Source organism: Lolium rigidum, chromosome 6 (genome assembly GCF_022539505.1).
Source record: "Lolium rigidum isolate FL_2022 chromosome 6, APGP_CSIRO_Lrig_0.1, whole genome shotgun sequence".
Classification (NCBI taxonomy): domain Eukaryota; kingdom Viridiplantae; phylum Streptophyta; class Magnoliopsida; order Poales; family Poaceae; genus Lolium; species Lolium rigidum.
Genome location: NC_061513.1, coordinates 317,720,132 through 317,739,305, shown reverse-complemented (window position 1 = coordinate 317,739,305; position 19,174 = coordinate 317,720,132). Strand labels below are relative to the sequence as shown.

Below are 19,174 nucleotides of genomic sequence, written 5' to 3'. Positions count from 1 at the left end.
AGCCTGGACGGAGTGGCAGCAGGCAGGCCCTGGCCCAGTCCCTTGACCTCCACAGCCAGAACCGACAGAGCAACAGCGAGGACCAGAGGAGCCTCCCCGCAAGCCCGGAGCCAGGGACACCACGCGTCGGGTCCCTTGCTCCGGGGGGCGGCGGCGGCGTGAAGCAGCGGCCGAGCAGAAGCCACGACGGGGCAGCAGTCTCCCGAGGCGAGGGGGAGCAGGAGCGTCGAGGAAGCACGCGGGTCCGACGGTGCAGGGCCGGCACGGAAGGGGAAGGGGAGCTCGGGGGAGTTTGGATTTGGGGGGGAGAAGACCGGGGGTGCGCCCCGCCGCCTCCGTCCGCCATGGGACGGCCTCCTCCGGTGGCGGCGGGGGGCTGTAGGCAAGGTGTGTGGAGGGGGGCTGTGGCGGTGGCAAGGGTCGCCTCGGGCCCGCGAGCGACCCGGAGGCGGCTAGGGTTTTCTCTTCTCTTCTTATTTGAACTTCCGGTTATAAGGAAAGAACTACGAAATGCTATTCGTTCCTTGGTAGCCCTTTGTCATGCTTAGATGGCTTTTGGCATCGGTTCATTATTCTACTTTAGTTGGCTTCCATTGTGGTAGTACGTACGTACGTAGCCCTTTTGCTTTGGAGTTGATTCTTGCTCTCTTCCTACTCCTAGCAAAGATTCCTACACATTGGTGACAATCACAAAAGGTAAGGAAAGACACAGACTTGCAGAGAATGCAATTGCAGTAACCCAAACTCCATTCTGCTTTCAACGACCTTCAGCACCCACCCCACCCAATTCCGCACGACCAGCGGCAGCCATGGCGGAGCTCGGCGGCATGCTTGCCGCTGCCATCCTCAAGGTGGTGGGTGCCCAGATCGGTTCAGCGATCGGAGGCCAGATCACCCTGCAGAAGAACTTCGATGAGGACCTGAAGAAGATGAAGATGGCACTCGAATCCGTCGATGCCGTCCTTGAGGATGCCGAGAGGCGATCCATCACGGATAAATCGACGCGTCTTTGGCTGAAGCGGCTTAAAGACCTCATGTATGTCGTCTCGGACATGATTGATGAGTTCGAAGCCGACACACAGCCCATCACCCAGCCGTCTCCACGGAAGGTAACCATTAGTGATGGCTTCTTTATTAATAGAACACCCGGCTCTTTCATGTGGTTTTGGTTTCTAAACAACTTGCTGGAGCTAATTAACATGTCAAAGGTAAGTTAATTTATATATGTCACATGAAAAACGGTTTAGATATTATATATCTTTTAAAATTTTATAGGACTTTCACATTCTGAATCTTGATTTCTTACAGTTTTGTCCAGTAGCTAGCATATTTGGTGTATATTTACAAAATAAGAAACAATATTTGATTCAAGAAGAAGTTCCATATTGTCCTGAGTGCATTTCCAATTAGAGATGCAACTGGGTCAACATTAGGTACCCCTACCCTATTTAGTAAAAAATAAACTTGCTTTTGCAAAATGATGATATCATAAGAAAAGTTTGTTTAGGGTAGAGGGTATCCTAATATTATCCCACTTGCATCTATATTTGCGATACCATATTGTACTAGTAGTTATAATTTCACATTGTAATGAGAAATCAATTATCTTGCAGTGCTCCTTCAAAAAGTATTTGGCAATTATGATCCCCTGTCTCATAATTGGTCCCAAGATTACAGTGGCCAATAGGATGGAGAAGATGAGGGAGGATCTAGAGGAGATAACAGATCAACACAAAAAGTTCAAATTAACAGAAGGCACTGATGCAAGTGAGCCGAAACTTACTGATATAAGGGAAACATCGTCAATCATGGAGACACAAATTGTTGGGAGGACCGATGATAAAAATGATATATTGGCTTCCTTATCTGAAAGCATGACACAAGACATCACAATCCTTCCTATATATGGAATTGGAGGCCTTGGCAAGACCACCTTGGCAAAAATGGTTTATAATAGTTCCCAGTTCAAAGAATACTCTCAGGTGTGGGTTTATGTGTCTCAGACGTTTGATTTGAGGAATATTGGAAATTCTATAATAACACAACTATCAGAGAAAGAGAAGGAGAGTGAGTACACTGAAATTCAGATGATACACAAATCCCTTCAAAAGCTTTTTGCTGGTAAGAAGATTCTTATTGTTTTAGATGACCTCTGGGAGGGCGAGGATTTTCATCTGGAAGGCCTAACCGATATGCTAAAGGTTGGGAAGGACAGTAATGTGGTTGTTATAGTAACCACACGCGATGAAGGCATAGCAAGAAAAATTTCTACCATCCGACCATACAAAATAAAAGCTTTAACCGATGACATGTGCTGGTCTATAATAAAGCAAAAGAGTGCATTTGAATCTAGAGGTGGCAAAGAACACGCAGAGAAGATAGGGAAGGTCATTGCAATGAAGTGTGGTGGTGTGGCTTTAGCAGCTAAATCAATTGGACACACGCTGCAATATATAAATTTTAGTGAATGGGAATCCTTGAGGGATAGCAATATATGGACTGTATCTTCTTTGAAAGATACTTCTTCTATACAAGTGATTGCATCTTTGAAATTAAGCTATAGTATTATGCCATCGTATTTGAAGCTATGCTTTGCCTATTGTGCAATATTTCCTAAAGGTCACAAGATAGTTAAAGATGAGCTTATTCACCAGTGGGTTTCTCTTGGTTTCTCTACTTGGCAACTTGGTGAGAGATGCATTAGTCAGCTTTTGGGACTCTCTTTCCTTGAACATTCAAATTCACAATTGGTGAGTTTATGCACACCTTACACAATTGAACATTTTTGTTATTTTGTATGAATTGGTGTAGGGAAACTCAAGTATATAGTGCATACCCTTGCAAAAAAAGTATATAGTGCATAGGATTTTGGTGCACATTTGTGAAATACACAAACTGTAAGGTATTGAAATATATGATAGCATAACACATCATAGTTTTGTTGCTTAGACACATTTAAAAAAAACTACTTAAAAAGATCACATGGGTTGATATGCACAAACAAAGACCATTTTCATATTGGTGCACGGGCCCGGCACAACCATATAACATTAGATATTTGATTCTATTGCGGCATGCTAGCTAAATAAAACATGCAAGTATATTATTGTGGCTATCACGAAAAGGTAATGTCAAGTTGTAGGAAATGTCCACCATGAGGTACGAAGTTTGCATCTACATATGACTTTGCATAAAATCTAGGCTTGTGCCTACCGCGACTAGCATGATTAATTACTTCATTCGAGAAGTTAATCATTTGTTATTTTTTAAATACACACCGTAGAAACTTCAGTTGTGAATATGCTCCAACGTACATTGATTCACTAGTACATATATAGCTATCAGTGGTTTTGGGGACCGTCTCGGACAAACCCCATGATTGGCAACCTTCATGCAAGACATATGTGAGAGCATCTCCACCGGGGTGTCTCAAATTGGCACAGGCAGTGCCCTATTTGGGGAGGTACTTCCCACACCGACGCGCCCTATTTTTTTAAGCGGTGAGACAAATTCAAACAAACTAAACAAAGACGGAGATTTTCATTCAAATTTAGGTTTATATTACAAAATTGAACTAAAATTGAAACAAACTAAATCTCTCTAGTCGGAGAAGTCATCGAAGTAAAAGTCGAGTCATCGTCGTCCTCCAGATCGATGACCATGTCATAGTCCGACCCCGACCACACCTCGGCGAAGCCCTTCATCACTGCCGGAGGGATGTTGAACGACGCACGGAGCGCCTGGCTCAGGCAGGGGTATCCGCGGGATCGTTGGGGTGGCGGAGCTCCATCTGCACCCGCCAGTATTCGTCCCCCTCCTCCGGCTCCTCTTTGACCTCCTTCTTCGGTGCCGTCGCCGGCTGTAGGTTTTTGGAGCGGCGGAGGAAGAGGCGGCCCCTTAGTGGCGAGCACGGCTCTGGCTTGTGCAGCCAGAACGCGACACCCCCATAGCGCGGTGGCGAGTGCACCTCTGTCTTGGGCTGCCGAAACGTGGCGCCCCCGTAGCACGGTGACATGTGCGGCTCTGGCTTGGGCTGCCAGAATGCGACGGCTCCAGTAGAGCGCCCGTGCCACGAGGAACCCTACAAACGGACCCCAGTGGTGACGGATGGGTGCACGACGAAGACGAGTGTGAGGTTGCCCCACCGAAGATGCGAGGCGCAGGCCGCGGTGTTGGGTGCACGTAGCCGTTGTAGGCCAGCACCAACTTGATGGTGGGGACGTACCACCATTGGCGGCACTCCCGGCGGTTGTGACGGCTCGGAGGATACGACCCGACGAAGTAGTTGAGGGCCGCTTGCCGTTCGTCGTCGAACAAGGTTGGCCACAGGTCGCTGTCTGCCGCGAAGCTCGGGTCGGCACGCTGCTCGTCGGTGAGTTGGTCGCGACGCTCCTCCATGAGCGCCTCCAGGAGCTTGTCTTCTGGCACCGGCGACACCGCCAAGCCCCCCACGCTAATCTTCCAGCCGCTCGGGAGCCTCATGTCCAGCGGCATGAGTACGCCATTCTCCGCGAGGACAATGGCCTTGTTGAGCGTCACACTCGGTCTGCTGGCACCGGAGTTGCTGCCTTCACCGTTGAACGCCATCGGTGGACTGGATCTGCAGCACGCGGTAGGGTTTTGGGCGGCGATGGAGGCGAGAAGCGGAGGTGTGAGGGGAGGTGAGCAGTTCACCTCGCTTAAATGCACACTGCGGCAAACGAATGGTCTGGTGCGGCATTCACTCCGGCGTGGGGAGTCGCGCCATCACACGGCCGTCGACGCATGCGAGGGATGGGTGTCCTTGCCTGGGGAACCGAAGCGGGCAATAAACATCATTGATGCCCGCCACTGTAGCTGCCAAGCGTGGCCACCTTGTCAGATCCTACGTGGCGGTAGGCGCCAGCACCCCCACGTCGACCCCTGCCGTTCGGGGCTGGCGAGGGAGTGCCGACCCCTCCAGAACCCACCGGTTATTTTATTGGGGCTGCCGATGTGAGCTCATTTTGTACCCGGCACCCCAATAGGCATGTGAGGGTCGCTATTGTGGCTGCCGGTGGAGATGCTCTGACGCTTGGATCCCAGACGGTCCCAACATAGTAAACAAAACCACCACGGATGGACACTACATAAAGTTTTAAAAAAATTGCAGCCGCCACCATTGTGGTCGCCGCCGTAAAAAGTATGGACTCGTCCTTGCCTCATTTGGAGGAGGGCATCTTCCTGTTGAAGAAACAACGCATTGATGCCAAGGTCGGCTGCCACATATCTTGGCAAGGAGGTGGGGAGATGACGTAGTGAAGGCCTCATCGTCCTTCTCGGTGCTAGATCGTTGTTCTTTTTTTGTGTTCCTACGTACAGACATTTTACCAAACTTTTATGATCTTTTATGTTTTCAAGTTGAAATACTTATTTTCCAACTTGATTTTTACTTCTTCAATTTGATTAAAATTCTCACATTTCGTAAATTTTGTATTTTTGAAAAAAAAACCATGATTAACTGCCTGCCACTGCGGAAAAACATCCAGTCATGTCTTTGAAAACTACTTTACAATGATTTGAGTGATATTTTTTATGATTTTGAGACATGATTTTTACCAATTTGATTAAAAGTTTCACATTTCATAAATTTCTTATTTTTGAAAAAAAAACCATGATTAATTGCCTGCCACTGCGCAAAACATCCAGTCATGTCTTTACAATGGTTTGAATGATAAATTTTTTGTATGATTTTGTGACACAAGGGTACAAATAGTACAGTGTTAGAGCCTAGAGTCCAATAGACTTTGGAAGTAGTGGAGGACCAAAAATAGTTTTATTATTTAATAAAGGAGTCAATAGATAAATATATTAATGTAAGGAAGTTAATTCATAAATAGTCTTAAATATATCGACTTAGAGAATCTGATGCCGCGGAATGTTTTTTTTTTTTTTGCAGAATATCGAGTTATATGATGAAGATATTACATTGTTAACCATGCATGACTTGGTGCACGATTTAGCAAGGACAGCCATGGACAATGAAATTCTTGTCGTTAGAAAAGGCGATAATGCCCAAGGAAGCTGCTATCACTATGCATTACTCGATGATTGCAGCAAGCCATTGGTGTCGGAGTTATCCAAGATAAGGGCACTCCGTTTTATGAAGTGTGATAAAAGCACAATACATGATGTTGCATTTTCATCCCCTAATTCCCTGCGTGTCTTGGACTTAAGTGAGTGCATCATACACAAGTTGCCAGAGTCTATTGGTGTACTGAAGCAGTTGAGGTATCTTAACGCTCCGGGAGTCCAACATACAACGATTCCAGATATTATCACCAAGCTCTCAAAATTAATTTATCTGGACATTCATGGATCTCCTACAATTGTGGAGCTACCGAAGTCAATTGGAGATATTGAAGGTCTGGTGTATCTTAATTTGTCAGGTTGTTCAGGACTTGCAAAACTGCCAGAATCATTCAGGAGGCTACAAAAATTGGTGCATTTGGATCTGTCAAATTGCTCTTGTGTTGGAGGTATATTGGTACTCTTGGGGAACCTCACACAACTTCAGTATTTGAATTTATCTCACTGCCAAAAAATTGGAGAGATGCCGGAAGATCTGGGCGTCCTATCCAAATTAAAGTATTTGAACTTATCATTCAGCTCATATCTTGAATGTTGCCAGGAAGCAGAAGTTTTGGGCGCCCTGAACAAACTTGAGTATTTGAACTTATCTTCAAAGCACTGTAGTCTTCAAAAGCTCCCAGAAGTTTTGGGCACATTCATTCAACTCAAGTACTTAAACCTATCAGGTTGTCAGAGTATGTCAGAATTGCCGAGGTCATTTATGAGTCTAAAAAATTTGGTGTATCTTGATCTATCAGACTGTTGTACAATTGATTGTCTAGATGAAGCTTTGGTTGGTCTTTCCAATCTGCAACATTTGAATTTACAGGGTACATGTATCAAGTTCCTACCAGAAGATGGGAACAAACTCCGGTATTTGAATGTGTCTAGGCTGAAAACGATGTATAAAGATACCATGGACAGTCTCATCAACTATATATGCAGTAATCTTTCCAATCTGGAGCATTTGGACTTGTCTGGTAATTTTGATATTTACAGTATACCTGAAAGTATTTGTAACCTGAGAAAGCTGCATACATTGAACCTCTCGAAATGCATATATCTTAAAAAGATACCAGAAAGTATAGGTACAATCGATAGTTTGAAGCTTCTTGATATAAATGGTTGTTACAGTATCTCCAAAGCCCCTCAGCTTGGTAGCAGTGCAATATCGTTACCACACTTTGGGGTGCAGCATGGTGATGGTCACTCTAGTAGCAATCTTGTCCTGCTAGAACACATGGATCCTGTCGTGCTCAAGTTGACTGAACTTGAAAATGTGAAGTCCGTAGAAGAGGCACATTGTATAAATTTGATGGGGAAGAAAAAACTTGAGGACTTGACACTGGAGTGGACTAGAGATGCTGAGAGTTTTGTGGATCACAAAAGTTTGATGGAAAATCTGGTGCCACCAAGCACATTGAAGAAGTTGGAGATATGTGGTTACAGTGGTGTCAGCTTTCCAGCCTGGCTAGTGGGCCAACTGCCAAACCTAGAAAGATTGATTCTCAGAGGTATGGCAAACCTGGAAGAGTGGAACACGTCATACTCCAGTGGTGAGGACCACGTGATTGGACAGTTGGAAATTCATGATTGCCCCCTGTTAAGGATGGAAGCGTTTCCACCTAAAGCTACATATTGGGTGATATCAAACAGTGATAACGTGTTATCATCATGGGAAGAGTGTACTGGACCACACACCAATGCCACCTCCTTTTCTGCGGTAGCTACTGTGCTGTCAGTTGAAAACTGCGAGGTACCTCTGCATCAGTGGAGGTTGCTTCAGCACTTCCCTGGCCTCACTTTTTTGCATATTAAAGGCTCAATTGATCTGATCGGCTCACCAGAGGTCATCCGGTATCTTTCCTCTCTAGAGACTCTAATGCTAGAAAACCAAGACCTGGAAGAGCTGCCACAATGGCTGAACGAGAACATGATGCTACAATCACTACAACTGTGGGGTTGCAACAGCATGGCATCACTGCCGCACTGGTTGGGAGAATTAACGTCACTCAAGGAACTTGCCCTGTTGGATTGTGCCGTCTTGGGTTCTTTGCCAGAAAGCATACAGCAACTCACTGGACTCCAGAGACTAAAAATTAGTAACTGCCCTGAATTAAATCAATTGGGTGAAAGGGTATGTCTCTTGCCCAGCTCTCTTGAGATTCTTCAAATCTGGGATTGTAACGGTATCAAGTCTTTGCCTGAGGGCATGGAACAACTCACCAACCTCCGAAGACTAGTTATTTATGGGTGTCGTGACCTACGGCAGTGGTGTCAATTAGAGGAGAACAAGATGAAGCTGGCTCACATAGAAGAAAAGGTACGTGTCCTACCAAAGCTGGCTCTCTGTAGTACTAATCTTATTTTACTATTACGTAATGTTTCTCCTTTTCTTATATTATAGAATTTACTCTGTCTTGCATTTCGTACAGAGGGTTCTTTCATCCAAAAACGTCTACATATATTCATCTACTTTTCTTTGTAATTTTGTTTTGAGTAAAACGTTTCGGGGGTCACGAAGTTGCCATCGATGAGCGTATTAGTCACGAACTGGGAAAATGGCAAGTATTGGTCACGAAGTTGCAGAATTGTGTCTCGTTAGTCTTTCCGTCAGGACGGCCGTTAAGTTGGTGATGTGGCGCCATCAGTGGTCACGTGAAACGCGCGTGAGGCTGGCCCGTAGGCAAAAATCTGACAGAAATTATTGTAATATTGTAAAATCAATATAAAATATCTATAGGCCCAAATTTAGCAAATAATATACCGTTGGATTCAGAAAAAGGAGTAGAACACTTTGGTACTGTTGGTTTGCACTTTTGCAAAACTAACAGATATTCAAATTTTAATGAGTGTTTATAGTGTTTTTGACATTATTTAAAGCGTTTAACATTAAACCAATACCAAATGACTCATAAACACTCATTAAAATTTGAATATCTGTAAGTTTTGCAAAAGTGCAAACCAACAATACCAAAGTGGTCTACTCTTTTTTTTCTGAATCCAACGGTATATTATTTGCTAAATTTGGGTATGTAGATATTTTTCTATTGACTAGGACAATGCCCGCGCGTTGCTGCGGAAGATAAACAATTTTTGATTTAGAAAAAAATGAAATACTCGTTATATCTAGAACATTTTACTATTACATATTATGATCAATCTTTATAATTCCCAAAGTGCCCTCAATCTTTATAACAGTTGACACGTTTTCTTTATAATATTTCACAATTATATATTTTCGGCAGTCTTTATAATTTACACAGTGCCATTAGTCTTTTAAAAAAAATCGCCCCAAGCCATCGAGCTTTGTAACAACATTCGGTTCGATCTAGTCAATTGAATATAAGTTTAGTTTGCCCCCGGATGATCGCATCTTGCGCGTCCTCCCTGGATGCCTCTGTATAGTGCACCTTATATATCTTTTCCCATCTCTGTTCTTCCATGCAATTATCCCCCTCTCACTACCCGCTTCCGCACGACCACCGCCGCGCCTCCAGCCACCGGCGCCCTCACTTATGCTCCCGGCACGAATCGGGCCAAACTCCGAATGCCTCCGGCTGGCCATACGACGCCGCGCATCCCGCTGTTCCTACAAGCGTTCCATCCATTTTTTAACTCCATATACTCAGGCAGCGTGCGGGTCTCCTTTTTTTATCCCACATATAACTCGGCAGCCAACGGGTCTTCCTTGCATCTCGAGGGATCTAGGCGGGGCTCTCACCCATTGTTTGTTGCTTGTTGTTCCCAAGGCTGCTTGTTTCAATCGAACTTTGAAACGTATATAAATAGGTGGGAGTGGAATAAAAAGAGCGAGGTGGGACTATTCCTTTGTTCCTTGCTCTCGTGCATGTGGAGACTCATTAGGATTCGTGTGATCGGTTCCTTCTTGGCCCGTTCAATTAGTTCCCAGCCCAGCCCACAGCGATCGCCCACCAAAAGCTAGGGCGTTCCCCAGCCATCGAGCGGAATAGACATAGCAAACCGAACATTTTCACTTAAGCGGTGGCAGAACATGTAAATAGCCCAGCGAACAAGGGGTTAAATCGGGAAAAATGTAACGTACCGTTTCACTAACCGATGTCAATAGTGGGTTATATGTGAATTTGTTGGAGGGCAAAATGGTCCAAAAAAAAGCGTTGACGAAACTTTTGGCAGAAACCTTAGCTCCTTTATTATTAGGTATTGACTAGTTGAATGCCCGTGCGTTACACGGAATCTCACTTAATTCATGCTCTCTATGTACAAATATTACAACAACAAACACAGTTTGACCTTTTTCCCATAAGTGTCTTGAATTCATCTATTTCACAATTGAGCCACCATTGTGCTTAGTACTCTCCCCATTCTAACAGCACATCACTGTACTTTTTTTTTTGAACAACAGAAATTTTATTACTTTAAGCACATTTTACCATCACTGTACTTCGTAATCAACTGAATCACCGCTGCAAGCCTGCGTTTTCTCCGACTCTCGCAAATCATCGTGGTTGTTCCCGTATCCTATGATTTTAGATAGATCACATACGACTCCTCCATTCACTATTATGAAATGTTTTAGTCTTTGTCAAGATACATGTATTTAGTCGTGTTTCTAGTCCACATTGAAATATCTAAAATATTTTATAATAGTCAACGGAGGGAGTAGCAATTATCAAGAGACTTGCAATTATTCTCATAGCCCATGACTTTACAGATATTGTAGCAATGATCCAACGAAATAAGAAACTTGCACCATAACATGTCATTATGCAAAAAAACTATATATAATTCATATGCTTGCCTTATTCTATACTGCAATACTTCTACCAACCAAACTGATAGATGGTGTTTGCCACACTCTTACTTTGTGCCAAACCGAGCAGACACATTATAATTGGTTAAATGTGCAACAGACTGTTAGTTGTACCTCCACTTGGCATATTAACAATAAAAAATTGTGCTAAAACACAACCAAGGCCTAGAGTAACTTTCACAGGTTGAATGGAGTCGATGACAAAGTAATCCACCGTCATCATGAGCTAATAAATATTTCCCTATTATGACCGGACCAACAAAAACATAACAAAAAGGTGAAGAAAGTGCAAAACTAATATCTGAAAATTGATAAGATAAAAGCAGAAGAAAACTACGATAGTGATTTACTTCTGTCAGTTCATTCCTGTACCAACCCGTCACATCCACTCTCTGATGGGCTCCACCTATCATCTTTGCGTTCACTCTACTCTACGGCCGCCTGTGCCTCTAGCACCCTTCCATTCTAGCGATATCTCTGATGCTGGTGCCACGCCTAGCTTAAAGAAAAGAACATAAAGATATTTCAGCACTAACATGCAAATATTATTGCTTTGTAAAATTGCAACATGATGATATCATTCCAATTTTTGCAGGTTACAATGTAAAACCATCATGCTAAACATGAAAAGAACATGCCAGGCACAAACACGATGAACAAAAATCCAACTAAAATAGAGGTGTTTCATGAATATCACATTGATGCAATAATGAGCAATACAATGGGAAAGTTAAGACACATCTCTAGTGTAAATCACACTTGAAGTCTTAGTAAGATATATTCTTATACCTTTCGAGCTTCCTCATATACAACTCAAGCACTTTGCCATTTAGGACTGAGATGAGTCAAAAAAAATTGACAAGGTTATTTTACCAATCACTAAAAGTAACATCAATCAGGCGAAAGACGTTTGATTATTTAGGATCTTATGTGTGGCCTAAAGGAATATCAGTGGTAATCATGCAAGTAAATTAGATCTAGATATCTCGCAGTGATCAAGCTATAATTATATCTCACAGTGATCTAGATATCTAGATATCTCGCAGTGATCGCAGTAAATTATATCAAACTGATGACTAAGTCCGGCGCTCCAGTATTCTGATTTCCTACCAAATCACGCCTTTTCTTTTCTTGAGATCCCATAATCACTTAATCTCGAACAACATTAATTATCAAAAAAAAATGCCAGTTCCTCACAAAGAAGAAACAGCGGCCAAACCATTCGTTCCAAGACCCAGAAACGTAAAGAGAATGCAGTGAACGTATGTTGTTGTGCCATAAGAAATAGCTTATTTGCTTCACAAGAGGCAAATTTATACTGTTCAACAAAAGTACAAAGCATGGTCTTCATTATCTTAACAGCGAGGTACAACAATCACATGAATAGCTCAACCAGATGACACTAACTTTGGACATGTATATGAGATGGTTGACAGAAATACTAACTCAAACGAACAATAAAGATGAGCAGTTTTGCATTCAGAAACCAATCATTAGCTCTATGTCCACGTGCATTCCTTGCTTGAATTCTTTTCACAGAGAAAACACAGTTTAAGATCATCTGTTCTAACATATTTGTCCACCACAACTTACAGTTTGCTAGCTGCAAAAATCCACGTTGATCAAATTGTCTTGAATCCTCAAGTTTTATTGACACCCCAAATGACAACCATGGGAAATACTGGAAGTTTGTCATATATTCAAGTACGGGTGATTGCAACGAAATTCTAAGATTGTCCCCTTTGAACGAAGTAGCATCTTGTTGGCTGATGCAGAGGAGTACTATGTGCCTCTAGTCATACCAGCATGCAAATCTCCAGATTAAACAGTAGTGAATCCTACCTAATTATAATAAGTGACATTTTAAATTTTAGGTGGAATTTATAAGCAACAACAAGAAGTCTAACAATGGCAATACAATAAATTTCTAGACAACTCATGCCACCTTACCGACTTTCCCCCTGTCTTTTATGATTTTACAAAAATAATTGCCCATCATGGCGAAAAGATATATACATATATCTTTGGTTCAAATCCTCGGGAAAATCTTCCATCCAAAGGAAACCACAAGTCACCGAATTCTATCAAATTGTATTTCCCAACATTTACTCTTGTACGGCCCATAGTCGTCTTTTCTCAGAGTTTAGGTTGATGCACATGTCCATGAGAAAAGAGTTTGTTCTATCCAAATTTAAAAATGTTGAAAATAAAATGTGCTAGGTTGATTGTTAGGACCTGAAAAAGTATTCATGAGACAAAAGCAGTCCCTGATAACAAAGATAGAAGAGAATGTTATCTAGTGTTACAAAGGAACTATGTAAACTTCTCATTGCTAGAGCTGTGCAAATTGTGTTCGACATGCTTTATCCAGTGTGGCTGGTGCAGGAACTTATTTTGAATTCTCTTAATCCCTCAGGACAATCTTTAACTCACTCCCTCTAATCTAGAAAGCGCAACCAGTTTAAAAAGAATACGAATATGCAGAGTGAATTTATCTGCAACGCAACAGCCGTGTAATAGCATCTATGGCTAGTTGGCAACCACACAACAACCAACCAACCACGGCACCACAGAATCTTCAATCCTTCATGGATAGATAGCGTAGTAACCAGGAGCTAGCTGTTCGGGTCATTGTCCTGATAAGAAACATTTAGCTTTAGCTCATAAACTCTTGGTCTTAACCCATTGGTAAATATCTGCAAACAAAACCTCATCAGGCTCACTTGAGATAAGAATTAGCTAAAAAATACTGAATTTGGCTTATCAAACCCACAGAAAAGAACGGTAAATTCACTCTACGTACCAATTGCATCCTGCGAAGGTAGGTTCACAGTTTCCCACCAAAGCATGAATTCTCGAGAGTGATTTCTATGTCAACGAAAGCATGTCTAATCTCTCACTTCCACGTTGGTCAAACGCCAATATCGTTAGTGCATCCATGAAGCATGAGAAAATTATTCTCCGGTGTTTAGAAGACCATACCATCTCTACACTAATTGGAAGAGCAAGTCATGTTCAAATTAAGAACCACGAAGATCCAGGTCGCCGAGGTCTTACAGGCGTACAGACCACAGCGTTTCCTTTGCCCGGATCAGGGAGGGCGTTAGATCCCTCGAGGTTGGTCGGCCGTGGTGAGGTGGACTGCCGTGGAGTGGTGCGATATAGGAGGTGGGCGTCGCGTCGACGACGGCCATGGGGGCCTCCCACAAGAAGCCATCCTGAGCGCTGCTCCTCTCGTCCACGATGGCGATGGGGCTCTACCACAAGCGGCCATATCCCGAGCGCTGCTCCTCTCCGGCGACGTCCCGCAGGACCTTCTCGAGGCATCAGCAGAGTTTAACAACGGCAACAACAACTTGCCGAGGAACTCATTTAGGAGATGGAGAGGCCAGTGCGGTGGTGGACTACTGGTGGAGTCGCCGTGGCAATCTAGATCTAGCGGCGTGGAGAGTGGCGCGCTGGTGGTGTCGGTGTCAGCATCGCATGGGGCGAGGAGGCCGGGCGTTTTTGATCTGGCGAGATGGGGAGCGTTGGGGGGAAGAGGAGAAGATGGTTGGATGAAAAAAAAAACGCTCGGGCGAGGGAGGTGGACGAAGCGGACGACGGACCAGGTATTAGTCTGACGACGGAACACGTTCTCCTTTTTTAAGTAGTAGAGATTTTACAATATTACAATAATTTCTGTCAGATTTTTGGCTACGGGCCGGCCGCACGCGCGTTTCACGTGACCACTGATGGCGCCACGTCACCAACATAACAACCGTCCTGACGGAAAGACTAACGAGACACAATTCTGCAACTTCGTGACCAATACTTGCCATTTTCCCAGTTCGTGACTAATACGCTCATCGATGGCAACTTCGTGACCCCCGAAGCGTTTTACTCTTTTGTTTTTGTTAAACACAACTTGGCTTTGAAAAATAGAGCAGTAGAAAATGGACGAATTTTCTGGTTTCTAGAGTACATCTACTGATAATAGCCACTAACATTGTAAAGATTGACATAGTAACCTGGGAATTTCTTTGCAGTGCCGGCTAATCAAAGAACTATCATTATGTACTTTCAGGAAATTATCTAGAGCTAGCTGGTTGAGCTAGACAATGTATATCGCACATCAACGTTGGCACTAACTGGCGCCCTCGCTGTCGCCGTGGCTCTCGAGGCTCCCGTGCCAGCTACAACTGCTCCTGCCCTAGGTCTGGAGATGCACGGCATGCAGGCCAAGGCCACGCTGCACACGACAGCCGCGCTGGTTGACGAATTCGAGCCCGGCACTCCGATTTTAGGTCGCCAACATTCCTCTCCTGGAAGAGGTATGGCCATGCCGCCTGTCGAGCAGGTCGTTCTCTCAGCGCTGGGCCAGGCGGGATGCGCCGACCATGGGCCCTGTTGTTGGGGCGGTGGATGCCAGCCCACCAAGAGAGCTGCTCCACCTCGCCCAGATTTCGAGGGCGCAAGTAAACCCTCTAACCGGATGCGGCTGTTTCGAAGCATAGAAATCGTGGAGTGGTAGCAACAATCTGCAGGGATATGAGGCTGGTGCCTATGTGGGGGCATCGGTTTTAGCTTTATCTGAAATCTCCAATCCAGCGACCTTAGAAGTTGTGGCCTGCCGGGAGGGTCTGGCTCTAGCTGCTGATCTAAATCTTCAGAAAGTGCCAGTATCGTCAGACTGCCTTGAGGTCATCGGCAATCACTCCTCTGCCTTCGACAGCCCCCTCTCCACCCTGGCTATGTCCGCTAGCAGGAAGGGGTGCCCGCTCCAGCCAAGCCGCCCGCCCCTGCCCAGATTGTTGCCCCGGTCCAGTAAAGATGTTGTTCTGTTGTCAGTTTGTATCAGGTCGAAATTGTAATGAGTCACAACCTTATTATCGGGAATGTCCATGGCCTCAACGACCTTGCTCGTAGAGTAGTGTGTGGAATTGTTAGAAGCAACAGTGCAGTGGTAGTTTGTATCCAGGAAACAAATTAAGTTGCAAGTGATTGATCTGAATGTGGTTCAACAGTGTCGTGGCTCCGATTTCACTGAATTTTGCTTCGCGCCGGCTGACGGTACCAGGGGTGGCACGCTCGCGGCCGTCCTGGAGCCCTGGAGGGGTCTGGCGCGACCCGCTGCTCGAGATGCCAGCGTCGCGAGCACCATGCCAGTGGCTTCCAAGGGAGGCTACGCCGCGCTCGTCGTCTTCAGGGCGCGCCGGCGCACGCGCGCATCTCCCTAGGCCCCTACCCGTCACACTCCACCTTCCAATCATCTCGAGAGACTGGTGGTAATGGTATTGATGCATATAATCTGCAATTCCGTTTATTGATTTTTTGATGTATGTATTATTCCACCATACATAATTTGCTAGTTTTAGATTGGTCCAATCTTTGCAGAGATTTCGATAAAGGGAATATATTAATATCGAGAGATACCAATTACACCCAGCCTCTGCAACAACGTACCACCCTAATGGCACTACGGATGCACACAACCAAAAAAACGAAAAGAAAACTAAGAAACAAAAGTCCCGCTACTGATATCACGGACCTAACAACGACAATACATCCACCACCATGACAACACTGAATTGCGGACTCTCAAAAAACGACGCCTCCAAGAAGGGAACAGTGCTCCAACACCGTCGTCGCCCGATCAAAGATCTTAGGTTTTCACCCTGAAGATAGTCTCCACTCTCAAAACAATGCCTCCACCAAGGTCACTGCCAGGCACAACCAGTTAAGGCCAGACCTTGGATTTTCACCCTGAAAGGTAGGACTCTGCGCTTCACATGTGTTGTCGCCCCCACTTTCATACCGCTGTTGTGAAGCCCGGACACCAAGCAAGCCCCTCAACAGCGCGGAGACTTGAACCTCCCTTAGCTAGTCCTCCCCTCCGGCCTTCATGAAATTCTCTTCTTCCGACTTTCATCATGGATCCATAGTCACTTGATGTCAACACGAAAAAGAGCTTCGCGCCGCTCCCTCCGGAACCAAACGGTCGGAATAAACGCATGGGTGCGCACGACCGAATACCTCCGATCCAGACAAACTCCGGGAAAAGCATTGTTACATTCGCCGGCGGAGCCTTCCGAAACTCAACCCTCCGGCCGGATCACGAGTCCGGGCCTCCGGTGGGTCCTCCTCTTCACGCAAGAGAGGCCCTAGGACCGCCGCCTTTATTCCAGGCCGGACCCCCACGTCGGCGACCATCCCGGGCTGGCCAACCCAACCCTCCACCGGCGACACCATCGCCGGCTTCCATGCACCTCCATCTCACCGCCGGCTGGCGATGATAGATCAAAAAATCCACCACCACCAACCGCAGGCCGACCCTCTTCGGCGAAGAAGAGGCCACCTCCTCCGTCAAACCCAAGGCTGCTGCCCCGGGCGCCCTCGTGTCGCGGAAGATGCCCGAGATCGCCTCCACGCACCAACGAGAGGCGGGGGTGGATGGCATGGCGCAGACCGAGGGTCTGGCCGCCGCCCACCACCAACCCCTGCCGGAGTGCTGCGGGAAGCCGACGAGAAGAGGGAGACCGCAGCGCCGCCCATCCCACCCTCGCCGACCTGTCCGCCAGGGGACAGCCGACGGGAGGAGGGCCGCCGCCGCCGTCACCCATCCCACGCGTGTCTGCACCGCCAAGCATCGAGGAGGTGGGGATCCGGCTGCCGATCTGCACGCGGCGAAGAGGAAGGGCCCCCGCCGCCGCCACGCCCCGAGGGACTTTGCCCCCGGCGGCGCTACCGGCGGCGGCGGTGGCGGAGGGCGGGGTGCGGGAGGGTTAGGGTTGGGGGTGGAGGGTTGGGTTTGATCTTTCAGGTTATTACTGGTCTACTGCAGCACTGCATCACCATCTTTGCAGAGATGGGAGGTGCTACGTCCAGGTTGTTGGCTGCTCGGATGAAGCGGAGGCGCCGACAGAGGGCGAGGGCAACGAAGAAGACCTTCAGGTCGCTGAACTGTTCATCGTGAACACCATCACTATGGGCCTTGGCCTGCTTCAAGGACGGCATCAAGGACACCACGGTTTACCTCATAGCTCGGCGATTAAGACTGCTTGAACATCTCTGTGAGTGTGAGGCATGACTTTATGGCTTCAGAGTCTGTTCCCAAGAGTGATTTGTATTGATTGGAGATGTTCAGGGCATAGGGAGCTCTGTGTTTATGCACTCCGGCCCACCAAAATTGTGTTAGATTTGTCAAAATTTAAATGTATCTAAACACTATCTAGTATATTCAAATTTAGTTAAATCTTAGACAAGTTTTATGAGACGGAAGGAGTATATCAACTTTCAGAAATCATTCTGTGAAACTCATTTGCAGTCCTTCCCGTTGTTCAATAGCGGCCCGACGCATTTAGATCACCAAAACTGACTGACTGCATTTGTTTGGATCGGGCCGCACTCACGGAAATCGGCTAAAAAAGCTAGAATGACCGTTTGCCTTTGTGGTGTCCCAGTGGCCCGACGCATTTTTTTAAACTGTCAACCTCATTTAATGGCAACCAACGTTCCGTCGAGTTCCGCCGCCGGAGATTACCAGTTCCCGCACGAGGGCGGTCGACTCCCGCGCGCGGCCAAGAGTTTTGCGCACTCAGCCACCACCTCTCGGCGCGCGCAGGAAACCGAACGCTGGTTCCCACCCTGTCGTGCCTATATAATGGACGGTGTCGCCCTGATGACGGTAAACCCTATCTACAATCCATGGACGACCACCACGAAAGTACCTGGAGCCGCATCACCGCCATGGCTCGCGCCCGCTATACGGAAGATCCAGAGCTGAGCTCCACGTGATGGCTGCGTTCGACGCGGAGCAGACCACTGCGTACGCCCGCGAGGACTACGGGCCCTACCGGGAGGGCATGGGGGAGGCGTAAACGCGCGTGGTTGTTGCCTAGGCGGAGGAGCGCGCGCCCCTGGAGTCCCTCCGCCGCCAGCAACCATCGGCGACCCAAGCCGACATCTAGGCGGCGAGGAAATTGCACAAACCACTCACTTTTGCTGTCTCTGTTGCACAAACTACTCACTATTCACGTCTTTTGCAGAAAACACCAACTTTACGTGTAGTTGGTTGCAGAGAGGTCCAAATCTGAGATTAGGCTAGTTAACAGACAAATGCGACGGCTCGGGTCCACAACTAGTGATGATATGGCACCGAATATCATAAACTAGCTTTTTTCAAGAATTTTTAGAAGTTTGAAATTTTTCAAATAAACGAAACAATATAAATCGAGCAATCGGAGGCGGCGATAGGAAGATGGCAAGCTTGATGGCTTTAAATTATGTCAAACTTTTCGAAATTACGTA

The 19,174-nt window shown here is 46.1% G+C and overlaps 1 protein-coding gene across 1 annotated transcript; it reads left to right on the top strand.

Moving 5' to 3' along the window:
- The first annotated feature begins 809 nt into the window (after positions 1–809).
- On the top strand, positions 810–15,007 carry LOC124659410 (putative disease resistance protein RGA4). The gene is made up of 7 exons (XM_047197289.1): positions 810–1,109; positions 1,614–2,501; positions 2,586–2,750; positions 5,918–6,963; positions 7,225–8,227; positions 8,300–8,413; positions 14,952–15,007. Exons 1-7 carry the CDS (start codon positions 810–812, stop codon positions 14,961–14,963), a joined length of 3,528 nt encoding a protein of 1,175 aa, XP_047053245.1. The 3' UTR covers positions 14,964–15,007.
- The last annotated feature ends 4,167 nt before the right edge of the window (positions 15,008–19,174 follow it).

What these genes read in the sequence shown, in the direction of transcription:
- LOC124659410 (XM_047197289.1), top strand. Translation starts at nt 810, where the DNA reads ATGGCGGAGCTCGGCGGCATGCTTGCCGCTGCCATCCTCAAGGTGGTG. An exon ending in GGGATAGCAATATATGGACT is followed by an intron (nt 2,502 to 2,585) that starts GTATCTTCTTTG and finishes TCGTATTTGAAG; the next exon opens with CTATGCTTTGCCTATTGTGC. An exon ending in GAAGATGGGAACAAACTCCG is followed by an intron (nt 6,964 to 7,224) that starts GTATTTGAATGT and finishes TGGTTGTTACAG; the next exon opens with TATCTCCAAAGCCCCTCAGC.